Source organism: Panthera pardus, unplaced genomic scaffold (genome assembly GCF_024362965.1).
Source record: "Panthera pardus isolate Hobbes unplaced genomic scaffold, ASM2436296v1 HiC_scaffold_21, whole genome shotgun sequence".
Taxonomy (NCBI): domain Eukaryota; kingdom Metazoa; phylum Chordata; class Mammalia; order Carnivora; family Felidae; genus Panthera; species Panthera pardus.
Genome location: NW_026526777.1, coordinates 62,308,029 through 62,330,621, shown reverse-complemented (window position 1 = coordinate 62,330,621; position 22,593 = coordinate 62,308,029). Strand labels below are relative to the sequence as shown.

Genomic DNA, 22,593 nt, shown 5'->3' with positions numbered 1-22,593 from the left:
AATTTGAATTTCACATAACTTTCATGGGTCATGAAATGGGTCATCCCTTTGACTTGTTCAACAATTTGGAAATGTAAAAATAATTTTTGGTTTGCAGATGTAACAAAAACAGATGGCCTACTGGATTTGGTCCTTGTGGTTTTCTGACCCCTACTCTCAATGCCGGAGCACAAGGCCCAAACCATGACAGCTCTATAGTAGTTTCACCTGTTGTTAGCATTCACACTCATTTTTTTGCTGCTTTTCAGCATCTTTACAAAGGGAACAAAAAAAGAACTTACATTTATTGAGTACTAACCATGTACTCATTTTACATGAGTTAACTTAGTCATTTTCCTAAGACTATAAGGTAGGTATATTCATTCCCATCTAATGATGGGGAAACAGATTAAGAAGAGGTAATGTTACTGTGTTCACGGTGTTCAGTGCTCAGAAAGCTAGTGGTACTAGGATGGAAACCAGTTCTGTCTGGGTCCACAGCGACCCTATTATGAGGCAGTATACACTTCCCAGTATAAAAACCTGCGTCTGAGTTGGGTAACTGAGAAAAAGTAACGCTGAATAGTTAGTTGTTCATCTCTGGGAAGTTGTCAAGCTATCGAAGAGTTAAAGGTTCAACTTATGTCTTGCAACAGGCCCATATGCTTTACATGGTATAATTAATTGCAGATGTTCATTTTCTTGCTGGTACAAAACTCCATTTGTGAAATTACCATACAAAATTATAACCAAAATGGTAATCACGTTTGAAATGGAAATTTTTTTGAGAGGAGTTTTTTCCTGCCTTCTTGGGAGTTGTGCTAGCTCCCATTTTAACAGCTGGCCAATTACGTATTAGGATAATTGCAGTTTCATCGGGCTCAACTTAAGACTCATTATAGGAAATTGCAGTAATAGGAATATGTTGAATCTAGGGATGAAATGGACCTGACTCTCCTTTCTATTGAGATGACTCTCCAGTGGCACCGACAGTTCAGGAAAACATTATTATACTGTATCACTTGAGAAATCTCTTTAGCTTCTAGACTTAGGAGAGTGGCCCAAGGAAATAGTTGAAAAACTCAGCCATAATCTTACTGAATGGATCGATGATCACCGTTTGCTGAGGTTGGCTGAGTATTTTTATCTCAGTTTCCTGACTCCCTCAGGCTGAATGTATCATCAACCACATTCCAGAAGTTATGGTAAATACTAGGAAGCTCAGAATTGGGCTCAAAGACAAACTCCTGACTCTTGCAAAATAGATGATTTCAGAGCAAAGACCAGAAGTATTGGCTAGTTTGAAAATAAAATCTTCTAGCAATCTGTTTATGACTACTAAGTACCAAATCTATGGAACACTGTGGAGACTAGGAATTTAAGTTCCCTATAATACCATTACATAAATTAGAAATACATACAAATATAGATTTTGAAGAAAATGTATAAACAAAAAGATACATTGAACCCAATAGAATGGTGTTGTGTGTGTGCGTGTGTATGTGTGTGTGTGTGTGTGTGTATGTCTGTGCATGCATGCATGGGAAAATGGATTGGAATCCAGGATAAAAAGGAATACAATAAGTGAAGGAGAATGTAAACAACTTAGTCCTGCTCTTGAGGTTACTCCACTGGGGGAGAAAAGAAATTAGATTGGCTTAGAATCATGCTAGTTGAAGGGCATATTTTCCCTCACAAAAAGAAGGTATACAATCTAAATGAGATCAGGAAGATTACCATCTTGTTTAAAATCTAACACAAGAATCACCACTTGATAGATAGATCCTAAGCTTTGGAAAAAGGGAATATGTGCCCCATCATAACTTGTTCCCCAAGGAAAAATATTAGTGCTTTTCTTTCCCTCCCAGTATTGTCATTATTATGGATTTTGACAGTGCATGGAAATCAACGTGTTCTTTAAAAATCAATTCTTTGTGAAAGAGCATGAACATCTATAAGCAAATAATAAACCTTTAAATTATTACAGTATTTTACAGTTTCAAGGGACCTTCACTCATCTCAGCTCATTTGAGCAGTGCAAAAGTCCTGGGAGGTAACAAAGTTACCATTTTCCCCATTCATTAATGAAGCTATTGAGGTTCAGATAAGTAACATGCCCAAGACCACTTGGCCAAGAAATAAGTGGCAGAAGTGACATTAGAAGTCATTTGCTTCCTCATAAACTTATTCCTTTACTAACATTCTCTCTTAATAAATAGCTTAGCCACGCAAATGGGCCTCCCAGACAGAAACCCAGCAGCCTGCTACTGCCCTAAGGTTTCCTCTGGATCTTGGATGATTTGCTCTTCACCTCATTCAGTTCTTTGCTCAAATGTTAGCTCCTCAGAGCAGTGTCTCCTGACTATCCTATCAAAAATACTATCTGCAGTCACTCTATCCTGTAACCTTACTTCATTTCCTAAATTTCTATTATTTATAGGATTGTCTTTCCCACTTGGATATGTGCTCCAGGAGAGGAGAGAGTTGATCTTTTTTGTATACCATTATATCAATTCTTGGAACAGTTTTTGGTCTATAATAGTCGTTCAATAAATATTGTTACAAATGAAAAAAATGAAATTTAGATTTCTCTCTTTATTTCTTTTATCCAGTAGGTCACCAATTCTTATCAATTTTACATGAATCTCTTCTGTCTCCATTTTTATTTCCACTGGTTAAGTTCAAGCTCTCATCAGCTCCTTTCTGAATTATTACCCTATATTCCCAGTTCTCTCCTTTCCAACTTGCCTTTCCCCAATCCATTCTCCATCGTGTTGCTAAGGTGGTCTGTCAAAAATACTTCTTTGACCATTCTGCTTGCCAAAGCATTCAATAGCTTCCTATAGCTCTCAGGTTAATATTCCAACTCTTCAGCATAATATACTGGCTTTTTCATTTTTTCCCTGTCCCTCCTCATCTTTCCCAACACTTCTCCCTCTCTGTGCTCCAATAATATTGATCCACTTACAGTTTCTAGAACTTGCCATTTTCTTTTTCACTTCCACACCTTTGTAAATGTCATTTCTTTAATGGGGCTATTTATCCACTCTCAATGCAATAGCTTTGCCTGGCTAATTGTTATCAGGTCTTCAAAACTCAGCATGCATGAGCCCTTCTTCAGGAAGACTTCCCCAATTTTTCTCCCTTCAAAATCCTATGTAGGATGCTCTAAGAACTCTTTTCTGCTCCCATACACCTCTCTAATATCTATATCATGACACTTATCAGCCTCTGTGGGAATCTATTTGTTTTCTCTCTCATCAGATACAAGATCAAGGAACTAGTCTTATTCATCTTTAAATTACCAGCACAGAGTACAATGCCTCAAATATAGCAACTCATCAGTAAGTATTTACTGAACAAATGAAGATTCAGACTCTGGAGCTTCTTCTGGTTTCATCAAATTGCTCAAATTATAGGACAATTGGTTAGACAATGTTAGATATAGTAATAGCTCTAGACAAACTTAGTGTCTTGGGAAGGCACACCCTTAATCATAATTAAAAGATAAATAAAAAGACTGAGGCACAAAAAGGATACCTAAATCAGTTGGGAAAGGAGGTTCTGGGAGAAGGTCAGGAAAATTTCCTAGAGTTGGTATCAACTGATCCTTGAAGGATTATGGGATCAACAGTACCTCAATAAAATTGGAAAAAAGTTAAAAACAAAAAACTTTCCTCTTTTCCATGAAACAAACAAACAAACAAACAAAAGGATTATGGAGGTTGAGGGAATAGAAGTAAGAGGAAGAGAGGGGAGAGTATTTAAGGCACCAAACAGGTATAAAATCCCAGCATGTACATGCTCCTACCCTGAGAGCAGCCCCGAACTCAGAGTTACAGGAGTTTAAGTACAAGGCAGTGAAAGGCAGTGAAGGGGATGAGGTAGAGAGGCTGGAAGAGACTAGACCATGGAGATGCTATGGCAGGGGATGGAAAACGTGAAAGTTATCGAGATGGCTGGATATCATCTTTATCAGAATACTCTGGAAGATTAAGGGACAATAGTCTTGGCAGGGATAAAACTGAGGCAAGACACTAGTTGAAGATAGCCTAGGGATATAGAGATACAGAAGATAAGACAGATTCAATGAGTGTTTATAAGAGAACATAGAAGGATATGTTGATTGGTGGTTTGTGGGCACAGAGGAAGGAATCATATGGGGTTGTCAGATTTCTGCCTATGATGAGTTGATGGATCATAGTAATTGGATGGACCAAGAAAAATATTTTAAAAATCCTGTAAAATATATAGCTTAAGAGGTGAAGGATTTAAGTTCAGTCGTGAACATGAGTTTGAGGGGCTATGAAATATCCAAGTGGAGATGGTGAGCAGGTATACGAAGTACAAAGTTCAACATAGTTTGGGTTTCATAGCATATAGATGTTCGTATGTTAGAGAATAGGAACATCACCCAAGAAGTTCCTAGAAAGTGATAATTAAAGTTAGCTAAGGACAGAACTCTAGAGAACACCCCATTTAAGAGCAAATACAAAAAGAGGAGTCATAGGAAAAAGAATAATAAGATACCAGGAGAAAACTCTGGCTTCCCAAAAGCTAAGAGGATAGAGTTTCAGGGTGAGTGAGATCAGTAATGCCAAATGCCCTGAGGCTATCTGGTATGTTAAGTTTCCTTTGGTTTGACAATGTAGACATCATTGGCCAACTTGAGAGTCCCTTCTACAGAGTAGAAGGGGAGACGCTGCATGAGAGAAGGTTATGGAGGGAACAAATAATGTGGAGGTAGTGGAAATGGTGAGTGTGGAGTACTTTTTCCAGGGAAAGTGTAGTATGAAAGCTCAAAGGAGGTTATAGGTCAAGAAAAGCATCACTTACATCAGAAGAGACTTAAGTATTGTAGGTGGAAATGAGAGACTAGTAGAAACAGATTAGCAAGCTAAAAAAAAAAAAAAAAAAAGCAAGGCCACCAATGGAGGCTTTTCTATTTCAACAAAAAAGAAAGATCAAGGATAGGTGTGGATATAGAAAATTCCAAATGATGTGGGATGTTGGGAATTACTCCAAAGACCTTAGGGTTTTGTGGTCATGAAGGGCCAACATCAATGGAGGTGGGGATAGTCTGAGGTAAACAGAGAGGGTGAAATAAGGACTCTATGGAGCAGTAGGGTTGGGATTCTGATTGGTGCTTGACAGATGGGGTGCATGGTAGATGAGGTGCAGGGCAGAGAATGCTGGTGATACATGAACTCAGATGACTTACCTGGGGTCCAGGTTAGGAGGGAGACAAGAAAGTCAAGGAGAGAACTGACAAAATTTGGAGATGAAGGATTAGAGGCCTCAGTGAGGTCATTGAGAAGGCGCAGAGAGAGTCACATCTTTTAAGAGCCAACAGTGTAAGACAGAGAGGCCAGAGAGAGGGATACCGGGGATTCTGAAGACAAAACTTCTAGGTGCTTGTCAATATTATTCAGCCTAATCTTTTGATTTCCATTTTGTTTTAATTTCTTTTAAGAGAGATAGAGAGCACACCTCTACACTCAACATGGAACCAATCCAGGACTCGATCCCATGACCCTGGGATCATGACCTGAGTCAGAATCAGGAGTTGGCCCCTGATCAACAGACTGAGCCACCCAGGTGCCCTGGGTTTCTACTTTGTAATGTGAGATTGACAATACCCAACTAAACACATCAATGTAAAGATATTCTTTAAGAAGAAATAAGCCACCTAATTCATCCAAAAATGGACTTGGCATGCTTATTGTTAGCTGCTATGACCTTTCTTGTTTAATAGAATCTCTGCTAAATTTATTTTCATCATCCCCTATATAAGGCTTGTTCTTATCTCCAATAGGCTTCCTAGAGGGCTATCATTTATCACTCTCTTTTCTAAGCTCCTATTATGCCCATAATCATAAACCATTCAACTGAAATTAACATGCTTTGCTTTGCAATGTGAATTATCCTATGCAGTTGTGTGCTGGTAAATGTTTAATATTCAGCAGGGGCCAGGGAAGTGGAGGTGGGGGAGGGCATTTGTTTATAACATTTGCTGTTTTTCATTGTATAAATATTCCTATGGTGGACAATTTCAAATGAGTAATGTGACATCTCTGAACTTGGAGTCTGGAAAAGATACACAGTTATACACCATTATATAGTATTCTCATGTTCTTAAGGACATAAAATCCTTGAGGATATACATAATAGTAAAATGTAGTAAAATAAAAAGTGATGAGCTTGGAGTATTTATTGCTTTTGGTTTTAATATACTGGAATTCTGAGCTTATATAAATTTTAAATGATGGCAGTGTTTAAGAAATTTGCCAAATTCCTGAAATCTTAGCAATCAGCTCTCATAAACTGATATGAGCTGACTCCAGCATGGCACTGATTCTATGTATTTCTTGTCATCTTACCTAGATTTTAAGCATTTAAAGGCAGGGATCACGACTTAAACATATTTGTATTGTCCACAGTGCTTACCACATAGTGACTTAGTAAATATTTGTTGAATTACTGATACACTTCTGGATTCAAGGCTGAACTACATGGCCTGTATAGCTTTCTGGTCGCCATATTGATGGTTAGAATTACCCTGGTGAATGTACTGGAAATATTTGTGTGGGTAAAATCATGTGTGTAGATTTGTGTATCTTGGAAATGAAAATCATTTCTCTGGATGTTGAAGTAGAATATACATGTACTATAAGGATACAGGGCATATTATATTTCATGTGCTTTCACAAATGCTTCTTTATGGTTATAAATGTATCATGAATTGCCAACACAATACAAAATCAATTAGAAATTAAGTTGCATCTATTCTTAATTAAATGTTTCAGAAATGCACTCCCTTAAAACGTCAGAGTCTAATCACTAGTAGTTAATTATGTTACAGAAACTAAGTGAAAATTAATTATGCCATAGAAATGATATTTATGGAATCAGATCTGGTGTTAAGAAATGAAACTATTTTTAATGTTCTGTGAAAAGTTTTTAATTCATTTCTCAGTGCAATATATTATACATCAAGATAAATATTTTTTATCTTTTTCTGGATGATGGGAAAATATGTTTCTTTCATGAAGATTACAACTTTCAAGAAAATGGAGGGTAGTCAGTCATTTCAGAGATGTGATATTCTCTTCTTCCATAACATTTCTAATTTTGTTAGTCTGTTTCTTAAATTAAAATTCTAGCCCTGTATGTGTAGAGGCTATCTTTTTCTCTCACTTTTTGTGAATTTCGTTAAAAAACTCAATAGGAAGGACCTGGAAGTTACCATTTGTGTTTTGTTAGGGAAACACTATTCATTATTTTTTCTAGTATGTATTTTAGTTTAACCCTAATGTAAAAGGGGGAAAGCCCAAGTCCTATAGGTAAGACTCAATCTCTTGTTCTTTACATAGAAGAGCTGAAATTCATAAAAAATGATTACAATGAGTTTTAAAGAAGGGAATTAAATTATCAAGAAGAGATTTTTATTGTTTTAAGTTTTGACCCTTAGTCTTTTGTTTTGTTTTTATCTTTTCAGGTTTTTTTTTTTTTTGATCTGATATGTATATACATTGTGAAAGGATTCCTCCCCATCCAGTTAACTAACATAACCATCACTTTGAGTATTTTTCTTTGTTTTCTTTCTTTCCTTCCTTCTCTCATATCTTCTCTTCCCTTCTCTCCCTTCCCTTCCCTTCTATTCCCTTCCATTCTCTTTTCTTCTCCTCTTCCTTCCTCTTTCTTTTCTCCCTTCCTTCTTTCCTTCTTTCCTTCTTTCCTTCTTTCCTTCCTTCCTTCCTTCCTTTTTTTTTCTTTCTAGAACATTTAAGTCCTACTTTCAGCAAATTTCAGTTATACAATATAGTGTTATTAATGATAGTCGCCAATACATCCTCAGATCTTATTCATTTGTAACTGCAAGTTTATACATTTTTCTAACTTTTCCCTATTTCCCCCAACCCAGCCCCTGGCAACCACTTTTCTACTCTTTGTTTTTGTGAGTTTGACTTTTGGGGGGGATCCCACATGTAAGTGATACCATCCAGTATTTGTCTTCCTCTTTCTGGCTTATTTCACTTAGTATAACTCTCCAGGTTCATCCAAATTATCACAAATGGCAAGGTTTCATTCTTTTTATGGCTGAATAATATTCTATTGTATTTATGTACCAATTTTCATATCCATTTATCCATCGATGGACCGTTACTTTGTTTCCATATTTTGGTTACTGTAAATAATGCTATAAGAAACATGGTGATGCATATTATCTTTTTGAATTAGCGTTTTGTATTCTTTGGATAAATACCCAGAAGTGGAATTACTGCATCGTATGGTAGTTCTATTTTTAATTTTTAATTAATTTAAAATTAATTAATTTTAATTAATTAATAAATTAATTTTTAATTTAAATTTTAATTTAATTTTTAATTTATAATTAATTAACTAAATTAATCTAAATTAATTTTAATTTTGATTAATTAAATTAAATTAAATTAATTCTAGTTTAATTTGAGGAACTTCTGTATTGTTTTTCATAGTGACCGCACCAATTTACATTCCTACCAATAATGCACCAAGGTTCCCTTTTCCCTACATCTTCACGAACATTTGGTGTTTCTTATAATTTTGACTTTAGCCATCCCAACAGGTGTGAGGTGATATCTCATTGTGGTTTTGATATGCATTTCTCTGATGACTAGTAATGTGGAGCACCTCTTCATGTACCTGTTGGTCATCTGTATGTCTCCTTTGAAAAAAAATTTCTATTCAGATCTTCTGCCTATTTTTAAATTGGATTGTTTTTTGCTCTTGAGTTGTATGAGTTCTTTATATATAAAACATATATAAATATATAATATGTAAATAAATTATATAAATAAATTAAATTAAATATTTTTATATAAGTATAAATATTTACAATATTTAGATATTAGCCCCTTATCAGTTATATGATTTGCAAATATTTTCTTCCACTCAGTAGGTGGTTTTTCATTTTTCTTAGGGCTTCCCTGCTGCGCAGAAGCTTTTTAGGTTGATATAGTCTCACTTGTTTACTTTTGCCTTTGTTGCTTTTGCTTTTGGTGTCAGATTTAAAACATCACAGCCAAGATTAATGTCTTACATTACTTACATTACATTTACTCTATGAGTTTTATGGCTTCAGTTCTCACATTCAGGCCTTTAATCCATTTTGAGTTCATTTTTGTGTATGGTGTGAGATAGGGGTCCAATTTTATTCTTTTGCATGTGGCTGTCCAGTTTTCCCAATACCATTTATTGAAGAGACGGTCTTTCCCATAGCGCATTCTTGGCTTCTTTGCCACAATTAATTGATCATATTTGTGTGGGATTATTTCTGGGCTTTCTATTCTGTTCCACTGATCTGTGTGTCTGTTTTTAGACCTATGCTATACTGTTTTAATTATTATAGCTTTGCAATACAATTTGAAATCAGGGAGCATAATGCCTCCAGCTTTGTTACTCTTTCTCAAGATTGATTCACCTACTTGGGGCCTTTTGGGGTGCCACACAAATATTGGAATGCTTGCTTTATTTCTGTGGGGAAAAAATGCCACTGGAATTTTGATATGGATTACGTTGAACCTGCAGATTGCTATGGGTAGTATGGGTATTGTGATGATATTAATTCTAACAATCCATGAGCATGGAATATCTTTCCATTTATCTGTATCTTCTTTAATTTCTTTCATTAATGTCTTACAGCGTTCAATCTTTCATCTCCTCGGTTAAATTTATTCATAGGTATTGCATTGTTTTTGATTCAATTGTAAATGGGATTATTTTCTTATTACTCTTTCCAATAGTTAATTATTATTTTATAAAAACACATCTGATTTTTGTATATTGATTTTGTATCCCATAGTTTACTGAATTAATTTATTAGTTCTAACAGCTCTTTGGTGGAGTCTTTAGGACTTTCTATATATAATATCATGTCATCTGGAAATAGTGACAGTTTTACTTTCTTTCCAATTTGAATGCCTAAAAGGCATTTCTTTTTCTTGTTTCTTGCTCTGGCTAGGATTTCAAATACTATGTTGAAGATGCAAAAGTGGGCATCTTTGTTCCTGATCTTAGAGGAAAAACTTTGAGCTTTTACTGAGTATGGTATTAGCTGTGGATTTGCCATATTCATTGTGGCTTCAATCTGCATTTTTCTAATGACATATAATGTGGAACATCTTTTCATGTGCTTATTTCCATCTGTATACCTCCTTTGGTGAAGTATCTGTCTAGATCTTTTGCCCATTTTTAAAATTTGTTTGTTTTCTTATTCTTGAGTTTCAAGAGTTCTTGGTCTAAGAGTCCTCTATCAGATATGCCTTTTGCAAATATTTTCTCCCAGTCTATGGTTTGTCTTTTTGTTCTCTTGACAGTGTCTTTTGAAGAGCATAAGTTTTTAATTTTAATGAAGCCCAGCTTATCATTCATTCTTTTCATGGATTATGCCTTTGGTGTTGAATCTACAAAGTCACAGCCAAAACTAAGATTATTTAGATTTTCATCTAGGAGTTTTATAGGTTTGGGTTTTATATTTACATCTTTGGTCCATTTTGAGATGTGTGTGTGTGTGTGTGTGTGTGTGAGAGAGAGAGAGAGAGAGAGAGAGAGAGAGAGAGAGAAAGAAATACAAGGTCTGTGTCTTGATTTAGAGTTTTTACATGAATAGATTTTTTTCAAATGCTTTTTTGTATCTATTGATGTGATAATTGATTTTTCTTCTTAGCCTGTTGATATGATGGATATATTAAATAATTTTCAAATGTTGAATCAGCCTTGCATACCTGGTCATGGTGTATATTTCTTTTTATATCTTATTAAGTTCAATTTGCTAATATTTTGTCAAGGATTTTTGCATCTATACTCCTGGGAGACACTGGTCTGTAGTTTTCTTTGTAATGCCTGTGTCTGGTTTTGGTATTAGGGTACAATTGGCCTCACTGAACAAGTCTGAAAGTATTTCTCTGCTTCTATTATCTGGAGGAGATTGTAGAGAATTGGTATAATTTCTTCCTTAAATGTACAGTAGAATTCACCATTAAACCTACATGGGCCTGATGCTTTTTCTTTTAGAATGTTTTATTATTAATTCATTTTCATTAACAAATTATAGGCCTATTCAGATTATTTACCTTCTGGTGTGAATTTTGACAGATTATATCTTTCAAGGAATTGGTCCATTTTTATCTAGATTATCAAATTTGTGGGCAGAGAGTTGGTCATAATATTCCTTTATTTTTTAATGTCTATAGGATCTGTAGTCATGTTATTTTCTTCACTTCTGATAGTAGCAATTTGTGTCTTCTCTTTTCTTAGTTATCCTGGCTAGAGGCTTATCAATTTTATTGATCTTTTCAAAAAACCAGGTTTTGGTTTTATTGACTTTCTCTATTGATTTCCTGTTTTTAATTTCATTGATTTCAGTTGTAATTTTTATTTTTTTTCTCTGCTTACTTTGGACAGTTTCTATTTTTGTCTAGTTTCCTAAGGGAAACTTAGAGTATTAGTTTTAGATCTTTCTTTTCTAATATATGTATCTAATGCTATAAATTTTCCTGTCAGTGCTGTTATAGATACCTTGATCATATATATTTGTATATATCTCAATACATTGTTGCCATTGTTGTGAACAAACTGTTATCTGTTAGATAAATTAAGAGTAAAAATAAATGTTTTTATTCTTACCTTCACTTATTCCTTCTGTAATGATCTTCCTTTCTTTATGTGGGTCTTGATTTCTTACATACATTATTTTTCTCATCTCTGAAGAACTTCTTTTTACATTTCTTGCAAGTTAGGTCCATTGGGAAAAAATTCACTCAATTTTTGTTTGTCTGAAAATGTTTTTATTTATCTTTCACTTTGAAAGGATACTTTTGCAGAAAAAATAATTCTGCGTTGGTATATTTTTGTTTCAACTCTTCAGATATTTTACTGCACTTTCATCTTGCATGGTTTTTTTGAGGAGAAGTTGGATGTAAGTCTTACCTTTCCTCCTCTAAAAATGAGGTGCTTTTTTCCATCTTATTTCTTTCACAATTTTTTATCTTTGATTTTCTAGCATTTGAATATGATATGCCTCAGTGTTTTTGTTGTTGTTGTTGCTATTTTGGCATTTATCATGCTTGGTGTTCTCTGAGCTTATTATATATGTGGTTTGGCATCTGACATTAATTTGGGGAAATTCTCAGTCATTCCTTCAAATATTTCTTCTTTTCATTTTTCTCTTCATTTCCCTAGAATTCCCATATGCATATGCTACAACTCTCGTAGTTGTTCCACAGTTCTTGGATATTCTATTCCTTTTTTTTTTTTTTCAGACCTCTTATCCTTGTTTTACCATTTGTTAATTTTTAAAAATGTTTTTATTCAGTTTTGAGAGAGAGAGAGAGAGAGAGTGACGGAGGGGCAGACAGAGAGGGAGACAGAGAATCTGAAGCAGGCTCCAGGCTCTGAGTTGTCAGCACAGAGCCCAACGCAGGGCTTGAACTTGTGAGCTGCAAGATCATGACCTGAGCTGAAGTCAGACACTTAACCGACTAAACCACCCAGATGTCCCTTGTTTTATCATTTTTGAAGTGTCTATTGACATAGTCTCAAGTTCAGAGATTCTTTCCTCAAGTAGTCAGTCTACTGTTCCAGTCAAAGGCATTCTTTATTTCTATTACAGTGTTTTTGATTTCTAGCATTTCTTTTTTATTTTTAAAAAAATTTTTAATGTTTATTTTTGAGAGAGAAAGAGACATAGTGAGAGCGGGGGAGGGGCACAGAGAGAGGGAGACCCATTCTGCAGCAGGCTCCAGGCTCTGAGCTGTCAGCACGAAGCCTGATGCGGGGTCTGATCCCACGAACCATGAGATCATGACCTAGGCTGAAGTCAGACGCTTAAGCAACTGAGCCACCCAGACACCCCTTTTTTTGACTCTTTATTAAAATTTCTATCTCTCTGTTTACATTCCCAATCTTTTTTTTTGCATGGTGTCCACTTTATCCATGAGAGCCCTTAACATATTACTCATAGTTATTTTACATTCCTGGTCTGCTGATTCCAACATCCCACCTATATCTGAGTTTGGTTTGATGCTTGCTCTATCTCTTAAAACTGTGTTTTTGCATTTTAGTATGCCTTGTAATTTTTTTTTCTTGATAGTAGGACTGAATGTATTGTGTAAAAAAAAGGAATTGCTGCAAATAATCCTTTAGTAATGTGGTTGTAAGGTGGGTTGGGTGAAAGGGAAGTGGTCTACAGTCCTTTGATTAGATTTCAGTCTTTTAGTAAGACTGTCCTCTAAACTGCAGACTTCACAAATGTTCTGCAGCCCTCCTCCCCCTTAGGTAGGTCAGGATGGCTGGAGTGGGCTAGGTTTGGGTATGTCCCTTCTCCATTGTGGAAAGCTAGAGTAGGCTAGAGGTGGATATTTCCCTTCTCCCTTCTGATCTCCCTGATCAGATCATTTCTCTGATCTCTGTCAGTTTCTCTGATAAAACCTCAATAGTTTAGGCTCTGGTACGGTAGTTTTGCTGAAGGGAACTTGTTAAAAAGAACAGAATGTGGTGCATTTTCCTCTTCCCTTGTCAGAAGCAGGAGAGGATTTTTGTCCAATATTCACTGTGAGAAACTGGTCCCAGAAATAAAATGCACAAAAGTATGGGAACCCCTATAACTGGGTCCCTGGAGTTTTTAACTCTTAGACTTGTCTATGTTGAGCCCCCAGGGATTTATGTTTTCCTATCACAGTATGTTGGTTTCCTAGAGGTATCTGCTTGTGGATTTCTGCTCTGGTAAGTTGTGATTCTTAGTAAATACCTGCTTGTCTCTCTAAATTTGGGGGCAGCAGTTTGATCTGTGACTTCACTTCTTTGATGGATTTAAGAAGAATTGTTGATTTTTTGGTTTATTTATTTATTTATTTACTTACTTATTTTACCTGTTGTTAGGGCTGAGTGATGACTTCCAAACTTTTTATGTGCCAGACTGGAAGCTAGAAGTGTCTATGTATTTTTAAAGACAGTTTTGTTAAAGTATACCTTATATAACATAAAATTCACCCATGTGTAGGTTCAATTGCTTTTAGTGAATTTATACAGCTGTATAACAATCACCAAAATAAGTTTTAGAACATTTTCAATACTCCAAAAATATTCCTTGTGCCCACTTGGGATCCCCGCTTTCACTGCCACTTCCTGGCATCCACTGATCTACTTCCTGTCTCTATAAATTTGCTTTTTCTGGACATTTGATATAAATGGAATCATTCAAAATGCAGTCTTTTGTGTCTGGCTTCTGTCACTTAGCATAATGTTTTTGAGGTTTATCCGTGTTGTAGCATATAACTCAATGCATTTTAAAACTGAAAATTAAAATATAGTGTCTGCTTTACAGTTAGCATATATTAATGTAATTAACACATAAGTAGTATAGTGGGGCACCTGGGTGGCTCAGTTGGTTAAATGTGTGACTCTCGATTTTGGCTCAGGTCATGACCGCATGGTTCCTGAGATCAAGTCTTGGGTCAGGCTCCTCGCTGACATTGTGGAGCCCGCCGGGGAGTCCCTCCCTCCCTCTCTCTTTGCTCCTCCCCCACTTGCATGTACGTTCTCTCTCACAATAAATAAACAAACTTAAAAAACCCACATAGGTACTATATAGTTATAATGTTATTACATATTAATAGTTATTAATGAATATTTAACGAGATAAAAAATAAAGCTAGACACTATTCAAATTCACCTGTCTATAAGAAAGCCATTTCATGTATTTATTACACATGGAACATGATGTTTGTGCTATAGATATTCACAGGCTAGCCAATCGACCTGTAAGAATGATTTTCAAAGTGTAAAGGCTTAAAAAATTTTTTTTTAAATGTTTATTTATTTTTGAGGAAGAGAGAGGCAGAGTGTGAGTGGGGGAGGGGCAGAGAGAGAGGGAGACACAGAATCCTAAGCAGGCTCCAGGCTCTGAGCTGTCAGCAGAGAGCCCAACGTGGGGCTCGAAATCATGGACTGTGAGATCATGACCTGAGCTGAAGTCGGATGCTAAACCTGAGCCACCCAGGTGCCCCTCACAGTGTAAAGTTTTACCCACCGAACTATACTGGGAAAATATAGATATACCTGCATTGATTTATTCCAATACATTGTGTCAATAAACAACAAATGAGCAAAATTGTTGTGAGAAGGACACATCATATTCAGATTTGCATGAGTGATTTCAATTTCCTCTTAAAAATCTAATCTTGTCAAACAAATGAAATCATTAAGATCTGATGTTTTCTAAAAAAGCTCCATGCTGTCATGGGCTTATTACTTGTAAAAGGTCTGAAAGTCACAGAATGTTCATGTATACAAACTATTGTACTTACAAATTATCCTCAAGTCTCTTCAAGGATTCCAAAACCAATGAATGAACACTGTCTAAGGAGCAGGACCCAAAGCAACTTAGGGCTGCAATGTATCTAATTTTCATAACCCAGTCATTATGCAGCTTCCTTTTAACACTGGGAATTAAAAGAAAAAAAAAGGAGGTGTTATGTTAGACACACAGAGACATTATGTTGAGATTCTATTAAGCATTTCATTTTGATTTTAACCAAGTCAAAACTCTGAACTGTGGTAAAGCCTGCAATTATAAGACCATCCTATGCATTATACCACTTTTAACTGTTTAACTAAATTTTTATCATATGGCGTATTTAAAGGAAAAATAAAAGTTTATCATCAAATTTTGAGCTGTAGATTCAGAATTAAAGGAATACTCTAGAAGAATCCTTGTTCAATGTGGGCACTATTACCCTTACTTTACTGATAAATTCTGGTCATCCAAAAGGACTGTGCTTCATATTGTTTTAGGTGAGTCAATGCACTTTCATATTTTCCATGAACACTTTCAGAACTGGAAAACTGAGAAATTTGGAGTCCCAGTCACTGGTGAAGCTGAAGCTGCGACAGCCTTGCCAAAGTGTTGCTCATCAGTTCACCGGACACTTCAGTGAGAGGCTTAGCATTACGGGCCAAAATTTTTATGACAAAATTCTTACCTCAACTGGAAGAAGCCATCTTCCTGGTGTTATCTTTACTCAAATATTACAGTGTACTTGTTTCCTCATTCATGAACACTTATTGAGCACTTACTGTATCCCAGTCAAAAGGACATAAGGATGACTAAGGCAAAATCCTTGTTCCCAAGCTCCTTAGATTCTAGTTGAGGAATGGATGTGTTTATAACTCAAGGCAGGGATGTTTGACAATATAAGATTAAACAGAATAGAGAGCTTTCTTTTTTCCATACTGGATTGCATTTAATTTTGGACTCTGGGTGCTGGCTACTTTTTTCTTTAATTTGCACAACATTTTGCATACCAGAATTTCCTATCCACACCACCCCCCCCCCATCTGATATAAATGTATTATGTGGATATCAACTGCAGGAAAACATTATGATGGCTCCAGAATTTAATTACCCTTTTGGCCTTAATCCTTTTCATTCTGTTGGATTTAAGAATCTGTTTGGTGTAAGAATATGCCTCCACACTCAGCTTATCAGTCTTAATAATTTAAATAACGTACATTATGATCATCTACATGAGTAAATCATCTACATGTAAATGATCACCCAAAAGAACCAATGTGAATTAGCATTTATTTAACTGTACCCAGATTCCTCAAATTTCTAACATTCAGCTAATGGAAACAGGAATGTAAAAGAGGCCATGTAGTTTTCTGACAGGTGACACACATCTCAGAGAAAGAAAATTTATGTCTCAGCTTCTACTCCAAGAACCTATTATAATGGGAATGAAATTCTTTTTTTTAATATATGAAATTTATTGTCAAATTGGCTTCCATACAACACCCAGTGCTCATCCCAAAAGATGCCCTTCAATACCCATCACCCACCCTCCCCTCCCTCCCACCCCCCATCAACCCTCAGTTTGTTCTCAGTTTTTAAGAGTCTCTTATGCTTTGGCTCTCTCCCACTCTAACCTCTTTTTTTTTTTTCCTTCCCGTCCCCCATCGGTTTCTGTTAAGTTTCTCAGGATCCACATAAGAGTGAAACCATATGGTATCTGTCTTTCTCTGTATGGCTCATTTCACTTAGCATCACACTCTCCAGTTCCATCCACGTTGCTACAAAGGGCCATATTTCATTCTTTCTCATTGCCACGTAGTACTCCATTGTGTATATAAACCACAATTTCTTTATCCATTCAACAGTTGATGGACATTTAGGCTTTTTCCACAATTTGGCTATTGTTGAGAGTGCTGCTATAAACATTGGGGTACAAGTGCCCCTATGCATCAGCACTCCTGTATCCCTTGGGTAAATTCCTAGCAGTGCTACTGCTGGGTCATAGGGTAGGTCTATTTTTAATTTTCTGAGGAACCTCCACACTGTTTTCCAGAGCGGCTGCACCAGTTTGCATTCCCACCAACAGTGCAAGAGGGTTCCTGTTTCTCCACATCCTCTCCAGCATCTATAGTCTCCTGATTTGTTCATTTTGGCCACTCTGACTGGCATGAGGTGATATCTGAGTGTGGTTTTGATTTGTATTTCCCTGATGAGGAGTGACGTTGAGCATCTTTTCATGTGCCTGTTGGCCATCTGGATGTCTTCTTTAGAGAAGTGTCTATTCATGTTTTCTGCCCATTTCTTCACTGGATTATTTGTTTTTTGGGTGTGGAGCTTGGTGAGCTCTTTATAGATTTTGGATACTAGCCCTTTGTCCGATATGTCATTTGCAAATATCTTTTCCCATTCCGTTGGTTGCCTTTTAGTTTTGTTGGTTGTTTCCTTTGCTGTACAGAAGCTTTTTATCTTGATAAGGTCCCAATAGTTCATTTTTGTTTTTAATTCCCTTGCCTTTGGGGATGTGCCATGTAAGAAATTGCTGTGGCTGAGGTCAGAGAGGTCTTTTCCTGCTTTTTCCTCTAGAGTTTTGATGGTTTCCTGTCTCACATTCAGGTCCTTTATCCATTTTGAGTTTATTTTTGTGAATGGTGTGAGAGAGTGGTCTAGTTTCATTCTTCTGCATGTTGCTGTCCAGTTCTCCCAGCATCATTTGTTAAAGAGACTGTCTTTTTTCCATTGGATATTCTTTCCTGCTTTGTCAAAGATTAGTTGGCCATACTTTTGTGGTTCCTAGTTCTGGGGTTTCTATTCTATTCCATTGGTCTATGTGTCTGTTTTTGTGCCAATACCATGGTGTCTTGATGATGACAGCTTTGTAGTAGAGGCTAAAGTCTGGGATTGTGATGCCTCCTGCTTTGGTCTTCTTCAAAATTACTTTGGCTACTCGGGGCCTTTTGTGGTTCCATACGAATTTTAGGATCGCTTGTTCTAGCTTCAAGAAGAATGCTGGTGCAATTTTGTTTGGGATTGCATTGATTGTGTAGATAGCTTTGGGTAATATTGACATTTTAACAATGTTTATTCTTCCAACCCATGAGCACGGAATGTTTTTCCATTTTTTTGTATCTTCTTCAATTTCCTTCATAAGCTTTCTATAGTTTTCAGCATACAGATCTTGTACATCTTTGGTTAGATTTATTCCTAGGTATTTTATGCTTCTTGGTGCAATTGTGAATGGGATCAGTTTCTTTATTTGTCTTTCTGTTGCTTCATTATTAGTGTGTAAGAATACAACTGATTTCTGTATATTGATTTTGTATCCTGCGACTTTGCTGAATTCATGTATCAGTTTTAGCAGACTTTTGGTGGAGTTTGTTGGGTTCTCCATGTATATTATCATGTCATCTGCAAAACGTGAAAGCTTGACTTCATCTTTGCCAATTTGGATGCCATTGATTTCCTTTTGTTGTCTGATTGCTGATGTTAGCACTTCCAACACTACGTTAAACAACAGTGGGGAGAGTGGACATCCCTGTTGTGTTCCTGATCTCAGGGGGAAAGCTCTCAGTTTTTCCCCATTGAGGATGATGTTAGCTGTGGGCTTTTCATAAATGGCTTTTATGATGTTTACGTATGTTCCTTCTATCCCGACTTTCTTGTGGAATGAAATTCTTGATAGTGTATACAGTAGCACATCACATATTAGGAATCCCCCATCAGATTCTAATACTTTGGTGCAACTAAGTAATATGAAGAATGGAAAATGGAGCCAGATAGTTAATTATTGTGTCATTATCAAGATTTCAGAAATTGGCTAATTGTTTTCTTTTCTTTTCTTTTCTTTTTTTTTTTTTTTTAGAAACTGGCTAATTGTAATAGTTTGAGATTTAAATTGCATATTCTAACTCTGGGATAAAATATTTGTTACATTAACGACAAAATATAACCCTGTATTTTTAAAAGTATTTTTTTTCTTATTCTGAAAGAAAATTTTGCAGGTGCCTGGGTGGCTCAGTTGCTAAGCATCTGACTTTGGCTCACGTCATGATCTCACAGATCCTGAGTTTGAGTTCCACATAGGTGAGCTCGAGTCCCGCTTCAGGTAAGCCCCACTTCTCTCTCAGTGTCTCTCTCTCTCTCTCTCTCTCTCTCTGCCCGTCACTAACTTGTGCCCTCTTTCTCTCTCAAAAAAAGAAAAGAAAAATTTTCATTGCATAATTTAGAAAGTAGAAAAACATAAAGAGGAAAATAAAAATCACCTCTTCAAAGTCCCACAGAGAATCATTATTAATATACTGAGATATTTACATTCAATATTTTCCTAAATAGAAATATACAACACATCTATGTATTTTTTTATAAAACTGAATTCATATGTACATAGAAAAATTAATTTTTTTTTACCTAATGTTATATTCTTTACATTTTCCATGTTATTAAATATTTTTCAAAACATTATTTAATGGGAGTGCATGGCATTCCCTACTATGATTATACTATGATTTACTGAATGCTCTTGATACTTTAAATATCTGACAAAAAACAGGAGTCTGACAAAAAATATATTTTACATATAAATGTATTATATTTATATGGACATATTTATAAGATATGTAAATATATACTGGTAGAAACTGTATTAGAGCTTTTACACATTTATACAGTATTGAACTGACTTAATCATTTAAGTTAATCATTCCTCCATTGTTGGACACTAGATACTTTACTGTTGGGAATAATGTTGTGATAACCATACTTTTATTTTTAAACACATGTACATCCTGGGTCCTAATGTGTAAAGGTTTATGCAGACACTTGATGTGTGTGCTCAAGTTTCCCTCCAGAAAGGGATCTAACTCATACTTTCTACCACCAATAGTGTGGGAGAATGCCCATCCATAAAATCTCCCCCATTTTTAATCTCTTCCAATTTTATAAGTGAGAAATTGTATCTTATTTTAAGTTGTACTTTTTTGATTAAGAGAGAGGATATATTTAATACAAAATTTGTTTCTCTGCTAATAAAAGTAATATATGCTTTACTCTAAAAACTTCAAAGACAGCACAATTATAAAGACAATAAAAATCACCTATAATCTCATCCCTTGGACATAATTGTTAGTATTTTTGCCTGATGACCATTTTGAAATGTTTACTGAGTATTTGTACTGTGAGTGCCTGAGTGTGAATTATCTGGTCATAGTCTTTGACCATTTTTCTCAGGGAATTATTGTTTTTTAATAAAGCTCCAACATCTATTAAAGAGTATTAACCCATTATTTGTCATATTGATTTATAAATATTTATGCTAGCTTATTTTAAAATGTTATCTCTTGATGTCCAGAAATTTTGATTTTGTCAAATATCCAATTTTTTCTTCGAAGTTTACATTCACTGCTTTCATGTTTATACTCTTCTTCATTCAAGTGCTAGTAAACAGTCATATATGTCTTTTATAGTTTTTTCATGATTTAATTTTTTCACTTAACTCTTTCGTTCATTCAGTTACCTATAGGTTTTATTGTTAATTGAAATTTCAGGGGCTAATTTTCTCGTTTCTCTTCCCGATTACACTGCAAGTTCTTTGATGTAAGAGGCATTTCTTGTTCAGCTTGGCATTTTAGATCTCTACCACGGTAGGTCTAGCACATTGTGCTCACTATATAAATACTTGAACACAGTCTATGTTAAAACAATTGAGCTGCCCATGTACTACCCTTACCTTTTAAAGTTCTTTGAGTCTAAGACTTGGTTTTGTAATTTTTTTTTGGCTTTTGCCTGCTTCAGTCCAAAGTCATCACTATTTACTGTGAATTTGTTTACGAAACCACCATCATCCCCCAAGAGGATGTCATCTCGGCAGACCTGGTCGGGCAGAGACACTACGCACACACAAAGGAGGCAGTGATCCACAGGCTTTATGACAAAATAGTTTTCCTAGGAACAGAAGAATGCTTTTAATAAGTTATTACATTGCTCTACTATCCACATATTAGCTATTGCCCTATTATTTGATACAAGTTTTACTTTCTGATGTCTCTCATTTTAGATACTCCCACGGTGTTCAAGAAACTTGAAAAAAAAATGTCCAAAGTTAACCAAGTAAAAGTTAATGACCATTCACCATGACCCCATCACTGTGCTTTTGGGGGGTTCGTAGGGAAAAGGGTGAGGCGCCTTTGACTCAATATGTAATGAGATTTTCTGTGGTGTTACTGGGCCTGTCCCTCTCTTGAATTTGTATGGCAAATTTATGGGAAGTAACAAGGTTGAGGTGTTACAAGACCAGGGACATAAAACTGGATGGTAAATAGGAAAATCAAGTATTAACACCCCGACTATTTTACAAGGAGTTATCATGAAAAACATATCCTAACAGCCAAGTTCATCCAGAAATAGTCAGCAAGCATTTATCAAGCTGACTCTGGGCTATTGGATTGGGTTCACTGGGCTATATATCGAGTGCTGTCTCAGAATTCACTCTCTACCTATGAGAGAGGGAAAAAAAAACTATTAAAACATCTGTTTTGTTTTATTTTATTTAGAATGTGTGAGACTTGAATATATTTAGAGCTTCATTCAGTCAGTCAACAAATATTTATTGAGCAACTACAATGTGCCAAGAGCTATTGTAGGCATGGGCCATGTGGGGATGAACAAGACAAGTTTCTGACTCTGTGGAGCTACCATTCTAGTGCAGGAATACAGGTATAAAGAAGCAGATCACTTAAGATCATGGGCAGTGCACTGAGGAAATAAAGCAGGGTGCTGTGATAGTGACTGGAGAAGCTACTGTAGGTCCCATAGTCAGGGAAGGTGACCTGTGATCTGGGATATGAACTGGTTGACAGAAAGATTCAGAGGTGGTTGAAAGGAATGGTTTAGAAGGAGAATTGAATGTCAAAAAGATAGAAAGGAAAGAGCCTTGTCCTGGACGAGGGTGGAGGGGATGGGATATTTGCCCCCAGAGAGAGGAAGGAAGAAAGAAAGGTAGTAGAATGTCCTCATTAAAGCTGTAGGTGGGAGAGCTAGAATTTACAAGAGGTTAAGCCTCATAGACTCAGATTCCTCAGGAAAATAGGGGCAAGTCCATCTGCTGAAAGGGACAGAGCTTGAGGACAATAATGGCCTTTGGAATATTGACAGGGATGGGAAAGTGATTTGTCAAGGGCAAGAAAGAGGTTGACAGAAGCCAGTGAGTCTTCAGATGAGTCTGCGGACCCTGAATTGTAGTGATGCCAAACAGTGTGGCTTCGTATTTTTCTCCAGGAGGTATTAGC

General features: G+C 36.0%; 1 protein-coding gene across 1 annotated transcript in view; it reads right to left on the bottom strand.

Annotated features, from left to right (window-relative positions):
• The window catches only part of WDR64 (WD repeat domain 64), a 138,936-nt gene that overhangs the window by 90,825 nt on the left and 25,518 nt on the right, over positions 1–22,593 (bottom strand). The window contains exons 7-8 of the mRNA XM_019423099.2: positions 21,036–21,250; positions 15,327–15,461 (exon numbers count right to left, since the gene is read on the bottom strand). Of these exons, the coding sequence (XP_019278644.2) occupies positions 15,327–15,461; positions 21,036–21,250 (350 nt within the window). The remainder of the gene's footprint in view (positions 1–15,326; positions 15,462–21,035; positions 21,251–22,593) is intronic.